Source organism: Artemia franciscana, chromosome 17 (genome assembly GCF_032884065.1).
Source record: "Artemia franciscana chromosome 17, ASM3288406v1, whole genome shotgun sequence".
Lineage (NCBI taxonomy): Eukaryota > Metazoa > Arthropoda > Branchiopoda > Anostraca > Artemiidae > Artemia > Artemia franciscana.
Window position 1 is genome coordinate 29508040 of NC_088879.1, and position 17077 is coordinate 29525116.

A 17077-nucleotide genomic window follows, 5' to 3' on the forward strand; every position below is an offset into this window, starting at 1 on the left:
CTCCTCCTCCATCAAAGATCTGTTGTTTGGACTCAGAGAGTCCCTAGACACAATTGTATAAATGCATGGAAAACAAAATCCTTTACCAAATCATAAAGCTCCACTGATATCTCCCCATCAATTAAAAAAAAAACATTTAACCGACCTTCCTCTTCAACACCGCAGACATCGCGGAAATCAGGGGCTGAAGAATCATTGAACCATTTTTGATCACTGCAGGGTAGAGAACAATGAGTCATGGCCGAGGGATATTGGGATTTCATATCAAAGAACACTGCATCCGACTTGTCTTCCGTCTTCTCTCCAATTGGGTCAGTATTCGAGAAATGATCCCCATGAAGCTCCTACCCACCCCTCATTGCCGTCTCGATAAAAAAGTGTTGATCCTTGTTGGTGATGAGTCTGATATTTTCCCCTCTAATCCCTAGGATGAGGAGGTCCATCATCATATGAGGAGTGAAAAATAATACCTTAGATCAAGACTAAGTTCCTCGTAAAGAATGTCCGTAGTTTTACACACAATGTCAAACAAAGTGAGAACATCACTTGACCAATACAACTTGCAGTAATTAAACCCATTTTTACACCCACGCTCTGCCTACACCTTTTTGGTAAAGCTATGTTCATCAGAAGTATACCTACAATCACGCAGGATGTTGTAAAATGACTTGATTGAGGGAATATTCACTTCAGCGAATCTCGACATGGACTTAAAATAATCATAAGGATAGGCACTATTGACTGTTAACAAATCATAGTTGTTGGACGAACCGTTAACAAATCAAGTTCTCTGAAAATCGTTGCTTGATAAAGGAGAAGCCTTCCATGTTTTTTCACCATTTGAATCAATAGGCTCAAATATTTGGGGAATTATCGGAAGAAATCGAAAAAGCAAACATTATTCTTGTACTCAGAGCCGTCTTCAACCCATTTCCTCGTAAATTCCAATATAAACATCTTTTTTTTGGTGTTTTAAGTTTGATTTTGTGAAAAAGCTATGTTCCGCCTATGCGTCATATGTAGGTCCATTTCTTTGAAGTTGTTCCATTCCTGGTAGGACATACTTCAGATCGTAGTTGAAGCTATGTATAAAACCAGATGAAAGATCACCTGTTGAATTTTTAAATTGCAAGTATTATAGGCCCCACCCCTGAAAGTTGGTTTTCTCTGTTGAATTGGTGTCAATAAGGTGATCATTTTCTTCAAGAGCATCTTTCCCAGTAGAAGCAACCCTAAAAACGCAGCAAACTATTCCCTTTACTAGGGCACGCTGCTCCTCTTCCGATAATGACATGGGATAGTTGACGTGACGTCTGAATACTTAAATAGACTTACTTATAGTTACTAATAGTGCCACCAGTGTTTTTCCATGCTACTCAATTCATCAATGGTCTAAAAAAACTCTAAAAAACGGAATTTCTTAGATGATTCTAGTTACGCAGGGGCATGGGAAACAGCTACAAGTTTGCATCTCTTTGACTATATTTAGCCTTGGTGGCTTAGATTCGTCCTACAGTGTCGCTTCACAGTCTAAAACCACTTTAGCACTCTGCAAAAGGAAACTTTGAGAATTTTTAAATTGTAAAGTAGCTTTGTTTTCTTTTGGAATTTCTACCCCTTGATTGCCATGAAACTTGCAAAATATTATATAATATTTCAATATTCTTTCAGTTTTAAATGAGAAAAGATACATGGGATATTAATGACGTTCTCTGTATTTTTACCTGGAGACAAAGACTGAGGGATTGAATTAATGTGGGGGGAAAGGACCATATGAGTATATATATATATTGAGGGGGGGCTCATAGATGGTCCAAACCTGATTTTTTATATTATCTACCAATGACGTCCTGATTTAAGGTAAAATCCCCTTTTCATTTGATTTCTTTCCCCGTTCACTAGATTCCGTGTCATATTGAAGACCCCCCCCCAAACCCTAGAATTTCATATTATTTTTCGAACTTACCTATTTCTTCTAAGGATGTCAGATACTTAGCCTCCAGACAATCAAAATTTACTTTTGGAACATTCTTTCCGCTATTGCATAAAAATCTTTCGAGCTTTTTCACTGAAGCCTCATCTGTCGGAGGCGTATGAGCTGCAGTCAAAATACACATTTGAAACTTTGCAAGCCTTTGTCAAACTGTAAACTCTGAACCTCCACTGTAGTCAACAGATCCGCGTTGCATTTTCTTGGTCGATTACTTTTCTTTGCTCCCTTTAAATAATTTTTTTAATTTACTGGGATTCAGATTCATATGTCTGATCCATGAAATAGTAGACTGGCTTCCCCTTGCAGTAAATGGATCCAAAGTGGATATTAATTTATTTACCCATTTGAAAGAATTACTTTCAAATTTGTTTAAGCCACGGTAGAATGTTTGGTTTCCGGGTGAGAAATAAAAAATCTCTTAAAGTTCCTTCTTCTAAATAGACTTTTTTCTAACTGATACATTAATCCCTTCCTGACCAGCCCATTTCTGATTCTGAGTCTCATTAAGCGTTCGAATTTGGCTGGTATAGGTGTAGATAACATTGACAGTATTTGTTAAAACAATACCCCGTCAACTAGGTTTTCCTTGGGAGGATTAAAAGCTAACCTTGGTGTTTGCATGTGCCCAAGTGCAGACTCTAATAAATTATGTTTCTGAAATTCAGGGGATATGAAAGTATTTTCAAGTCTTCCACTGCTTTGTTTTATCAAAACAAATTTAAAAACCATTTAGTTACCGAATTGTAGGTAATTGTAGGTGATAAAACACCTTTTGTTTAAATAAGTCCCCTCCCTACTAGTTATTCTCAAAAATTTGAATTCACTTCGGAAGTTATTTTTGAACTCGAACCTTAATATGATTATTAGTGGAATACTTATTAACATCTTGACAGGGTCCATTTCCCCTTACTTTGTTTTTGGTTGTGAACAAGTACTAAATACACAGGGTATCGTAATGAATTTGGCTATGCCCCATGGCCCTAACTCCGTGTTTTTATCAAAAATATTACAGAAAAAGTTATAGAAGAACAAATATCATGAAGAAAAATAGTCTCTGGGGTGGGAGAGATCACAGAAGCATAAATTCTGATTATAGTAATTTTTGATCGTCTTAGGTTTTACTTGAGTATTCTTTTATTTATTACTCGTCTTATGATTTATTCATTCGTCTAAATCAGTATCTTTTATGGCTTAATTTGATGTCAGTCACTTAATTTCTGTTTGTTTTGGGTTTTATTCATTCTCTGATAGTGACTTCCACGATTCTACTTTATTTCTGCTCGTCTTAAGTTCTAATAGGAATTTTTAATTTTCTTTGAAAAATTTATTTTTAGGGAAATGTATTCTATTTATTTTTATCGCCAATATCTTCATTTTGAACAAAAAATTTCAAATGGGGACAAGTCAGTCTATTATACAGTGAAAATAGACACAAATTTCTGGATATTTCAAATCACATTAAAATGATCGTCATCTCAGTGTATCTGATGCTGATCGTCACTGTATATTTGGTCGTAATATCCATACTTTTGTATCTGTTTTATCCTCACTTGAAGGCTTATTTCTTCGTCAGAAAAAGGTAGTGTAGTCTTGGAAAAAATACCTAATTTACGTCAAGTTTATATCAAAGAATAAAACTTCATTATTCTTCAAAATAATAAATATTTCTCTATTTTGTTGGTTATTGGCCTAAGAATCAAAATATTGAATTCTACTTTTAATTTTTAATTTCGATAAGGTAATCCGAGCGCTAGCTACGAATACATTCATTAATGTTTGTGTCTAAATTTCATTCAATTTGTGATATGGAATGATTTTTGAACCACTCTATATAATTTGATTAAATGTAAAGATAATTCAATCAAACGAATGCTCCTGAATCATCCTAACTCGGACCTTTCCAAAAGTAAATGATAGCACATTCAATCTAAAGGAAACTTCTCCATTTTGGATATCTAAATTTTTGTTTTGTTTAATACTGTATTGAAATATTTTGATAGCGTAGCCAGGGAGCCGTCACATGTCTTACCTTTGGAACTAATTGCTGCTTACTTGAAAGAAGTTTTCAGTCTATAGGAGAAACACAATTCGATGTAACAACACTATTGTTGAGCAACTTCAGATAGAGCTTTCTAACATAGGCTGTAGAATCCTAGTTTCGTTTTTTTCTATTTGCTTTGGCTCAAATACAAGCCAAAAGTATCCTCTCCGATCACAGACAAGAATTATACGCCGGTTTTGTGAAATCACAATCATATTCGTTCATCTAGTCGGAGTATTATACTTCTTATAACACTGGAAGTCTTAGATCCTTACCGTTTCCTTGCAACACACTGAAATCGACAGAATAAGAGGAAGAAGAAAATATTAGAAAAAACCAAAATATTGCCTCAGCAGCACAATTCCCATCATGTAATGACTTGTATTTCTGAAATTTGAATTTTTTTTTTTTTTAAGGATCCAGGCATCTCAACTGGTGAGCCTGAGGGAACATATCCAGCATACGATGAAGGAAACAGACTTGACGTATGGATGAAAAGACCGGACGGAACCCCATCTACCGGATTTGTGAGTAAAATTTGACTACGGAACAAAACAAATATACCGTTAATTTAGTAAAATTACTTTTTTTTTCGATTCCGTCACATTTTGGCCGAATTTGTGACTAAATTTTTTTTGTAAATTAGCTTCAGTTTGACTACGTCTGATGCTTCGATACTTTCATTTCTGAGAGCTGTCAAAAAGAAGTAATGCTTTAACAGAATCTTATGTAAATGTACTGTAGAGTTTTAAATAAGGAATTAAAATGTTTGGGCCAGAATTATTTATCAGATGAATGCTATTTCGTTCTTTGATCAATCCTACTAAACTTATTCCTTGCTTTTTCCCTTGATAATCTTTTTTTCGGTAAAATTATCTAATTAGCTATAGTTAGAAAATTCCCCGCTGATGACGAGTCAGTCAGGAAAACAAACCATGTTTCCTTACGGTTTAATGCTGTAGAGTCTAAAAGGTCCAAAACCTTTTATTTTATTGGTAGATGGTTTTACCATAAGAAAGCACTACCCGATTTGTCAAAGTACCATGAGCAAATCCATCCAGAGATTACAAAAAGGATAATTTCTTTTACGAAGCTAGTTTGATTTTGCGACTTCAATAAATAGTAAGTTCCTCCTGAATCTATAAGCCCTATTAATTTTTACCAATATATGCCAGAATTAAAAAAAAATTATACTTGATGTTATTCTTATGAGAATTTGTATATTAAGGTAAATTACACTAATCCTTGCGAGAGAATTTATACAAAAGTATGGTTTTGTATATTAAGCTGGTTTTGCGTACAAGTATGCATTTCCTGTTCGATAATAACATTAAAATATCCCTCTGCAAACCAGCTCCAAGTATGGTAGCCTTAGAAGACTTCTAAGTAGCATCAGCTTTGCATGATTTTAAGCCTGAATTTAATTCGGGAGATTTTTCTATGTTATTTGAGTAGCCTGCAATTGTAATTCATAGACACTTCTCCTTATTAATGGAGTTTAGTATGACTCAAAAACAGTATTGGTCCCCTCCAGAACTCTTACAAAATATCTTCAAATATCTACAAGAATATAAGAATGGGGAGTATTTTTAATTAAGACATTTTATATAATAATAAAGCCAGAATATATTAATCTAGGCCTTACGTTTGAGCAGGTATATGCGTAATAGGAGAGGGACAAGTTTTACTCGCAAAATCTTATTTTACTTTTAGTTTCCCATGTTTCCAGGGTTTTAAACGTAATGTACATGTGCCTATATCTATTACAGTCTAACCGCATTAAGAATAATTCAGTTGAAATCAAAGATTACTAATGTTTCTTGCTCATTTTTAAGTCAGTTCCTTATGATCCCACTGATGTTAAATGAACAGTACAGCTTCTCATTTTCACTTTTTTTCATTTTTTTCTAATTTTTTTTTTTAGTGTTTTTCCTTTTTTATAGAAGATAGTGTAACAGACGGACAGCACATTTTTATGGCAATTGGTATTAACCAAGTGACATATAGCAATCGCAAATTCTGTCGGTCTGTCTGTCGGTCCATCTTTCGGTCCCGGTTTTGCTGCTTTAGGCACTTCCAGGTAAGCTAAGACGATGAAATTTGGAAAGTGTATCAGCAACCGGACCAGATTAAATTAGCTATAGTCGTTTTCCCGATTTGATCATCTGGGGGGAGTGGGGGGCCGGTTAATTCGGAAAAATAGAAAAAATGAAGTGTTTTTAATTCACGAACAGTTGATTAGATCTTAATGAAATTTGATGTTTGGAAGGATATCGTGTCTCAGAGCTGTTGTTTTAAATTCCGACCGGATCTGGTGACATTGGGGTGGGGAGTTGGGAGGGGGAAACCAAAAATCTTGGAAAACACTTGGAGTGGAGGGATCAGAATGAAACTTGATGGGAAAAATAAGCACAAGTCCTAGATACATGATATATTTGAAATCCTGACCGAACTCGTTGACATTGGGAGGAGTTTGGGGGAAACCTAAAATCATGGAAAACGCTTAGATTGGAGGAATCTGGATGAAACTTGGTGGTAAAAATAAGCAGAAGTCTTAGGTACGTGATTGACACAACTGGAACGGATCCACTCTATTGGAGGGAGTGGATAAATTCTGAAAAAATAACTAGAAGAAATGACGTATTTTCAACTTATGAAAGAGTGATCGGATTTTCATGAAACTTCATATTTGGAAGGACCTCGTAACTCAGATTGCTTATTTTAAATCTCAACCGGATACAGCGTCATTGGGGGGCAGTTGGGGGTTGGGACCGGAAATCTTAGAAAATACTTAAAGCGGAGAGATCAGGATGAAACTGGATGGGAAGAATAAAAGCCTTTCCAAGATACGTGACTGACATAACCGGAGAGGATTTGCTCTCTTTGGTGGAGTTGGGGGGGAGTAGTTTTGAAAAATGAGGTATTTGTAACTTACGAATGAGTGACCAGATCTTAATGAAATTTGATATTTAGAAGGGTCTTGTTTTTTAAAGCTCTTATTTTAAATTTTGACCAGATCCTGTGACACTAGGGGGAGCTGGAAGGGGAAACCGGAATTCTTGGAAAACGTGAAAATTGGGGTATTTTTATCTTACGAATAGGTGATCGGATCATAATGAAAATTGATTTATATAGGTATATATATATATATATATATATATATATATATATATATATATATATATATATATATATATATATATATATTATATATTGGTCTCTGATGCTCTATTTTCAACTCAAATTGGATCCGGAGACATAGGGGGCTGGAGGAGGGAAACAGAAATCTTGGAAAACGCTTAGAGTGGAAAAATCGGGATGAAACTTGATAGAAAGAATAAGCACAAGTTCTAGATACATGATTGACATAACTGGAACGGATATGTTGTCTCTGGAGGAGCTGGTGGGTGTTAATTTGGAAAAATTAGAAAAATTGAGGTATTTTTAACTTTAGAACTGGTGACCGGATATTAATGAAATCTGATATTTAGAAGAAATTCATGTCTCAGAGTTCTTATTTCAAATCCTGACCAGATCTGTTGACATTGGCAGGAGTTGGAGGGGGAAATCAGAAAACTTGGAAAACGCTTAGAGTGGAGGAATCGGGATTAAGCTTGGTGGATAGAATAAGCAAATGTCCTAGATACGTGATTGACTAACCGTACTGGATTCGCTCTCTTTAGGAGAGTTGGGGGAAGGTGTTCAGTTATTTGGCGAGTTCAGTGCTTCTGGACGTGCTAGGACGATAAAAATTTGTAGGCGTGTCAGGGAGCTTCACAAATTGACTTGATAAAGTTGTTTTCCCAGAGTCGAACATCTGGGGGGCTAAAGAGAGAGTAAAAATTAGAAAAAATGAGGTATTTATAACTTACGAGTGGGTGGTCGGATCCTAATGAATTTTGATATTTTGAAGAACATCGTGACTCAGAGCTCTTATTTTAAATCCCGACCGACATCAAGCCTCTGATTTTCCTTTTAAATCAACCTATTCATTCTTAGAATTTTTTAGAGCTCGTACCATATGAGCTTTTGGACTCGTTTTTGGCGAGTTTTTGGCCTCTTCTTGCCTCGTCACTAGTGCCATATGAGCTCTTGGCTATGGTTATTTATATACTAGCTAGAGCCCAAAAAGTCCCTCAAAAATCTATTTTCTGGATTTGTCATAGTTTTCAGGAAACATGAAACAGTTTAAACAATGTTTCCCAGTAAGACCCACCTGTATGTGCTACTCTACAGCTATGATCAACGGTCACTTATCTAGCAACACTTAATTGGGCTTGGCACCTGGGGTCGACCATTTTTCACCTTGCTCGGCTATAAATTCTTTTAAACTGCCATTCGACTGTATTTCTTCAATTAAAGGATTTCTTATCACTTTTTACAGACAGTGTAGTAGTAAATGGATATTCAAAATCAACCGTATTAAATAAATACTTAATATAAAGCCAGCAGTTATGTTTTGACATAAGCAAACCTTCAATCTCGACATTTTTTAGTTCCGTTTTTCGTACGACATTCTTTTTTAAAGTTTTACACATTAGGCTACACATTCTTAACGTAGCATTTTGTAGGTGTGGCCTGAAGATCCTACTTACTTCGTTGATTATTCCAGTCCTAACGCAAAGCTTTACTGGGAACAACAAATCGTGGAGTTTAGAAACCTTTTGGAGTGGGACGCAATATGGATTGTAAGTGTTTTTCTCAAAGAATTTAGGACATCATAATAGTAATCTTTCTCCCATGGAACCACTTTAGTTATGTTTATGCCAGAAAAACAAAATCTGTAATATTTTTCTTTTGGTTGTTTTAAAATTATGAAGTTTTCATGGCAATATCACAGTTTCAACAGTATCACCCCATTGAATCACGAAAAGAAAGAACACAAATTAACAAGTCAAATTTTCTCTTTTCATCCATAAAAATTTAAATTTTAACAGACTGTTTATTCCAAAGTCAACTTAGCCGTCGAAAAACCTCCACCTTCTTATGTTGTTTGAGACCTTTTGTTCTTAATTTAATGTTGCTGATTATTATCGAAGTTTCTTTTCGTCTTTACTCTTGTGCTTGGTATGACCCATTTTCTATATATTTATAAGGTAGCTTTTTCATTAAAAACTTCCCCAATCCTATTCTATTTGTTGGAGATATAGGCTATATGTGTATATGTGTGTGGTTATATGGGATGCACCTTTATGGTGTACATATATACGTTAAATATTATATGTATATGTTATATTTATATTGTTGTACGAGTTTCTACCAAACAACATTAAACAATCAGATGTTATTTTCACTGTTTTTGGCACTTTTCCCTTTTTTTCAAGCTTATTTCGTTGTGTACAAAGAGTATCACCTTTTATCAAAGTAGGCAGAAAAAAATTAGAAAAGACAGTGATCTGACGTTTTTTATTCACTAAAGAAACAAATTAATTATTTTAGGAAAATAAATTTTGGAGAAGTAAGTTTTTAATAATAAATATAAAGATAATAAATTTATTTAATAAATTTCAATAAAGATAAAGTTTAATACAGAAATATTGGTATTTTTGCTTTTAACAGGGAAAATAAAATGTCCTTTGTTTTGTGGTCATGACATTATATTTTGCTTTGGACAAATTTTTCTCCTTGTTGTCTATATAACAACATATAATGTTGTCTATATAATATAGCAGGAAGTATATATATATATATAACAGCATATAATAGTAGTATAATAATAGCAGTATATATAATAGCAGGAAGTGTTCCATTAAGTTTAGCAATTTTGTAAGGTATGGTGCCTGAGTGTCTTGAGAATTCCCTTCTTATGATATGGAAATATTTTTTTTTTCTTGCTTAATGGTCTATTGGACAAATTCTTTTTATGAGCTGTATATAAATTCGTAGTTTTAATCTTTGCTGAAGAGAGATAGGACGGTGGTCAGGGTTACCGTTTATTTTTACTTTTAAATAGCGCATATGATTGTGCTGTTTTTTCCGGATATTGCTTAGCAGTACTAACTCTGTCTGAAATATCCATATTCCACAATTGCTTTCTACAGAGAATAGCCGCGAGATATTTAAATCTGTCTTGGATTTCAATTTTGATTCCTCCAAAGAAAATATTTACATCAGGTATCTTATTTTTATTCATAAATAGAATAGCCTCCATGTTAGATTAATCACAAGTAAATTTATTTTTATAAGCCCATGATTTGAAATTTGTAAAAACATTTTTTACATCTCTTTCATATACTTTGTTGCGGTAATTTTAACACAAACATCATAGGTATATGCTTGAATAGTGCAATTATCATCAATTTTAATACGTAAGAGCTCATCAATATTTTTTAGCCAGAGCAAAGGTGATAGAGAATACTTCCTTGTGGACAAGATTTTAATGTTACGTTATTATGGTAGAAAACAATACAATTCGATAAATAACTATGAAAAACATGCCATTGGTGCAGCCTTCATTACAGAGTATTCGTGGACAAGTTCACATATTACACTATTATCTTAGAAAACAATACGGTTTGATAAATAAATATGAATTAATTTCAACATGCCATTTGGGCAGCCTTTATCATAGAGTATTTCCTTTGTACCAGAATGCCAAGGCCCCTTTTATAAACCCCTTATTGTCATGCTTGTGCGATAAGGAGGAGACAAAGATTGTGGGAAACTTATGAGAAGAGCGAGAAAAAAAGACTCCAGAGGGGAAAATCACCGTTTACTAGCCAAATCTTATAGCTACTATTAGGTATTTAAATGTATTTTTCCCCTTTTATCAAAAGAATAGAACTATAGGATAGGTGTATTTTAAGAACGTTTGATACCATAAATGTCAATTTGCGAGTCTCAGCACAGACTAACTGTCTCAAAGACAAAGGCCTTATTAGAAATCTTTAGAGCCATCAGAGGAAGCTTCCGAAGCACTTTTAGTAAAAATTAATCGTAGATCTCAAATATGTATTCGGTTGCCATCACTTGACCCATATATATTGCCATAAATAAAGGGGTTCTATCACTGTTGTTTTTTTCATGGATAGTGTTATCAAAGTACTTTCTATTGTCAACATTGTCAGAATCTTCTTGTTTTCCTTTTTTTACTTTTGGTTCGCCTTGGTAATCGTTGAAAGAAATCCCCTTTTTTTTCATCGTGATTTTCATTGTTGTCTCTTGCTCTTTTGTTTCTGAGTTCATTTTTCAATGGACTAACTGGTTTATTAAACGTTAAGTCTGAACATCGGTGACTATAAATTGGTCCTTCAAAATGTTTTTTACTTGGAACGTCATCAGAATACAATGCTTTCCCTTTCTTCAATATTGGTTTGCCTTGACTATCGTTGTGGCAAATTCGGAATTTAAATGAAAAACTAACACATTCGACTTCGGAAATTAAAAGTTCTAGTGCCCTTCTTAAGTGACCAAAAATTGGAGGGCACCTAGGCCCCCTCCCACGCTCATTTTTTCCCCAAAGTCAACGGATCAAAATTTTTAGATAGCCATTGTGTCGAAAGCCCCTTTTATGTCAAAAAATTAAACTAAAGTCAACGAATTTCTCTTCTTATTATTCTCAACTAAAGTTACTATATTATCAATTGCATCTATATTACCAGTACAAAAACGAAATTGCAAAGGAGAAATCCACTCACACTCACTACTCTAATTATTCAATTCATACATAATTATACGTTCGAAAACTTTTACCTAAACTAAATAATAGACTAATAGGGCGATAAAACTTGGGTTTGCCGTCCTTTTCCTTTCTTATCCTTACCTTTCCTTTCTTTTCTTAACGATGACAATAATATTAGCTACTTTCCTTGCTTTTGGGAAATAAGACAAATTTAGACATGCATTAATATCATTTAAAGAGGGTGGGAGAAAGTATATTAGAATTCTTTTGAATTAACGTGTTTAAAATATTATCAGGCGCAGGTGTATTCATTGGTTTTCTGGATTTGATTGCATCTTTTAATTCAACTAATTCTGGTGTACACCAGAATTAAATTCTGCAATTTAATATATTTAATATTATATATCTATCTATATAAAAATAAGTTGTCTGTCTGTCTGTGGATGGATCAGGTGACGTCACCTGAAAAAACTGGATCAGGTGACGTCAAAACTGAAAAAACTAAAAAAAGGCAAAAACTATAAAAAAAACTAAAAACTAATAAAAAAAATAAAAAAGCTAAAAAACTAAAAAAACTAAAAAAAGGCAAAAACTACAAAAAAAACTAAAAACTAATAAAAAAGCTAAAAAACTAAAAAACTAAAAAAAAGGCAAAAACTACAAAAAAAAACTAAAAACTAATAAAAAAAATAAAAAAGCTAAAAAACTAAAAAAACTAAAAAAACTAAAAAAAGGTAAAAAACTAAAAAAAACTAAAAACTAAAAAAAAACTAAAAAAAAAGGAAAAAACTGAAAAATAAGCTAAAATAAAGGTAAAAACCAATAAAAAACTAAAAAAAAAACTGAAAAAACTAAAAAAAGGCAAAAACTACAAAAAAACTAAAAACTAATAAAAAAAGTAAAAAAGCTAAAAAACTAAAAAAACTAAAAAAACTAAAAAAAAGGAAAAAACTGAAAAATAAGCTAAAATAAAGGTAAAAACCAATAAAAAACTAAAAAGAAAAAAAGGAAAAAACTAAAAAAAATTTTCATCTAAAAAACTAAAAAAAACTAAAAAAGGTAAAAACTAGATTGAAGTAATTCGAAAAAAGAAAAATGGTAAAAAACTAAAAAAAAACTAAAAAGAAAAAACTAAAAAAAAAATTAAAAATTGAAAAAATAAAAAAAAGAAAAAACCCAAAAAGAAAAAACATAAAAAAATAAAAAAGATAAAAAACTAAAAAAAACTAAAAAAGCTAAAAAACTAAAAAAAAAGAAAAAACTAAACAAACTGGGAATTGCACAAATATTTCAATATATTTTGACAATATATATAAAAATAAGTTGTCTGTCCATTACGCCAGATTATATCTTCTATATATATAAAAGAAAACAAACTAGAATGTAAAAACTGGAAATTGCATAAATATTTCGAAATATTTTGACAATAGGTTAAAGTAATTCGAAAAAACAAAAATGGTAAAAAACTAAAAACAAAACTAAAAAGAAAAAACTAAAAAAAAACTAAATAAAAAATTAAAAAAAGAAAAAAACTTAAAAAGGAAAAATGTAAAAAAAATAAAAAGGTAAAAAACTAAAAAGAAAAAAAAACTAAAAAAAACCTAAACAGCTAAAAAAAAGAAAAAACTAAAAAACTGGGAATTCCACAAATGTTTCAATATATTTTGACAAAAGATTAAGGTAATTCGAAAACCTTAAAACAGATACCCAAAATTTTGAGGTTTATTATCAATAAAAAGAAGAAACTTAAAAAAGAAAAACTAAAAAAGAAAAAAATAAGAAAAGAAAAAACTATAAAAGAAAAAAAACTGAAATGAAACTGTATCTATATATCTATATAAATGACGACCAGGACACTCTAAGAGAAATTACAGACTGGGATACCGGGACACAAATGACGACCTGGACACAGGGATACAACTCCAAGGGGGACGCCGGGGGCACAGGGGGATATATAGATGACGACGGGGACACAGGGAATGTTCGATTAGCAATCACCATCAACAAAGCTCAAGGGCAATCGTTAGAAAAATGCGGTATAGATATGAATACGAATTGTTTTCCCATGGACAATTATTATGTTGCATGTTCAAGAGTTGGTAAACCTGACAATCTATTTATATGGACAGACAATAGGACAGCGAAGAATGTTGTATATTCGCAAGTTTTACGTAGTTAAATATATATCTATATATATATAAATAAGTTGTCTGTGTGTGGATCTGTGGATCAGGTGACGTCATGTTTGTCCGCATATGACGTCTGAATTATTTCACACTAATACAAAAGAAGAAAAAAACTAAAAAAGGTAAAAACTACAAAAAAAACTAAAAAGAAAAAAAAACAAAAAAAGCTGAAAAACTAAAAAAAACTAAAAACAGGTAAAAATCTAATAACTAAAAAAAAACTGAAAAAAAATAAAAAAAGGCAAAAACTACAAAAAAAAAATAAAAACTAATAAAAAAATAAAAAAGCTAAAAAACTAAAAAAAAACTAAAAAAAGGTAAAAAACTAAAAAAAAACTAAAAACTAAAAAAGAAAAAAACTAAAAAAAAGGAAAAAACTGAAAAATAAAAGAGAAAAAGAAAACTAAAAAAATATGAATAAATATATATAATGACGACCAGGACATAAGTAAAAAAAAAACTAAAAAAACTAAAAAAATGGTAAAAACTACAAAAAAACTAAAAACTAATAAAAAAACTAAAAAATCTAAAAATCTAAATAAACTAAAAAAGAAAAAAAAGAAAAAAGGAAAAAAATAAAGGAGAAAAACAAAACTAAAAAACGAATGCATATACAGACTGGGACACCGGGATACAAATGACGACCGGGACACAGGGAATATAAATGACGACCGGGACACAGGGACACAACTACAATGGGGACGCCGGGGGGCACAGGGGGATATAAATGACGACCGGGACACCAGGACACAAGGAATATAAATGACGCCTGGGACACTCAAAGAGAAATCACAGACTGGAACACCGGGACACAAATGACGACCGGGACACAGGGAATATAAATGACGACCGGGACACAGGGACATAACTACAAAGGGGACGCCGGGGTGCACAGGGGGATATATAAATGACGATGGCGACTCAGGGAATGGTCGATTAGCATTCACCATCAACAAAGCTCAAGGGCAATCATTAGAATCATGAGGTATAGATCTGAATACGGATTGTTTTCCCATGGACCATTATATGTTGCATGTTCAAGAGTCGGTAAACCTGAAAATCTATTTATATGCACAGGCAATGGGACAGCAAAGAATGTTGTATATTCGCAAGTTTTACGTAGTTAAAAAAAAAAAATATATATATATATATATATATATATATATATATATATATATATATATATATATATATATATATATATATATATATATATATATATATATATATATATATATATATATATATATCTATATTCACAGGTGGGACATAGGGACACAACTAAAATGGCGCGTAACTAATATGGCGCGTAACGACTTACGCGCGCGGGGGGGCATGGGGGGGGGGGGCGCGAAGCGCCACCCCAACAGCTAGTCTATATATATAAAAATAAGTTGTCTGTCTGTCTGTGGATGGATCAGGTGACGTCACCTGAAAAAACTGGATCAGGTGACGTCAAAACTGAAAAAACTAAAAAAAGGCAAAAAACTACAAAAAAAACTAAAAACTAATAAAAAAAATAAAAAAGATAAAAAACTAAAAAAACTAAAAAAAGGCAAAAACTACAAAAAAAACTAAAAACTAATAAAAAAGCTAAAAAACTAAAAAAAACTAAAAAAAGGCAACTACAAAAAAAACTAAAAACTAATAAAAAAAATAAAAAAGCTAAAAAACTAAAAAAACTAAAAAAACTAAAAAAAGGTAAAAAACTAAAAAAAAACTAAAAACTAAAAAACTAAAATAAAGGAAAAAACTGAAAAATAAGCTAAAATAAAGGTAAAAACCAATAAAAAACTAAAAAAAAAACTGAAAAAACTAAAAAAAAGGCAAAAACTACAAAAAAAACTAAAAACTAATAAAAAAAGTAAAAAAGCTAAAAAACTAAAAAACTAAAAAAACTAAAAAAAGGTAAAAAACTAAAAAAAATAAAAAATAAAAAAAACTAAAAAAAGGAAAAAACTGAAAAATAAGCTAAAATAAAGGTAAAAACCAATAAAAAACTAAAAAGAAAAAAAGGAAAAAACTAAAAAAAATTTTCATCTAAAAAACTAAAAAAAACTAAAAAAGGTAAAAACTAAAAGAACTAAAAAAGAAAAAAATAAATGACGACACTCAAAGAGAAAGCGACCAGGACAAAAGGAATGTTCGATTAGCAATCAACAAAGCACCGGGACACAGGGAGTATAAATGACGACCAGGACATAAGTAAAAAAAAAAAACTAACAAAACTAAAAAGAAGGTAAAAACTACAAAAAAACTAAAAAGAAAAAAAACTAAAAACTAATAAAAAACTAAAAAATCTAAAAATCTAAATAAACTAAAAAAGAAAAAAAAAGGAAAAAAATAAAGGAGAAAAACAAAACTAAAAAACGAATGTATATACAGACCGGTACACCGGGATACAAATGACGACCGGGACACAGGGAATATAAATGACGACCCGGACACAGGGACACAACTACAACGGGGACACCGGGGGAAACAGGGGGATATAAATGACGACCGGGACAAAAAAAACTAAAAAGAAAAAAAAACTAAAAACTAATAAAAAAAACTAAAAAATCTAAAAATCTAAATAAGCTAAAAAAGAAAAAAAGGAAAAAAATAAAGGAGAAAAACAAAACTAAAAAACGAATGTATATACAGACCAGGACACCGGGATACAAATGACGACCGGGACACAGGGAATATAAATGACGACCGGGACACAGGGACACAACTACAACGGGGACACCGGGGGAAACAGGGGGATATAAATGACGACCGGGACACCGGGACAGGGAATGGTCGATTAGCAATCACCATCAACAAAGCTCAAGGGCAATCATTAGAATCATGAGGTATAGATCTGAATACAGATTGTTTTCCCATGGACCATTATATGTTGCATGTTCAAGAGTCGGTAAACCTGACAATCTATTTATATGCAAAGACAATGGGACAGCAAAGAATGTTGTATATTCGCAAGTTTTACGTAGTTAAAACCATATATATATATATATATATATATATATATATATATATATATATATATATATATATATATATATATATATATATATATATATATACATATATATATCTATCTATATTCACAGGTGGGACATAGGGACACAACTACAATGGCGCGTAACTATTATGGCGCGTAACGACTTACGCGCGCGGGGGGGACCACCCCAACAGCTAGTATATATATATATATTCATTATATATTATATAATTTATATATTATATAT

The 17077-nt window shown here is 32.0% G+C and overlaps 1 protein-coding gene across 1 annotated transcript in view; it reads left to right on the plus strand.

The window, feature by feature from the left end:
• LOC136037533 (sucrase-isomaltase, intestinal-like) overlaps positions 1-17077 on the plus strand; it is a 215458-nt gene that overhangs the window by 145308 nt on the left and 53073 nt on the right. The window contains exons 28-29 of the mRNA XM_065720255.1: positions 4451-4561; positions 8606-8722. Coding sequence (XP_065576327.1) covers positions 4451-4561; positions 8606-8722 — 228 coding nt within the window. The remainder of the gene's footprint in view (positions 1-4450; positions 4562-8605; positions 8723-17077) is intronic.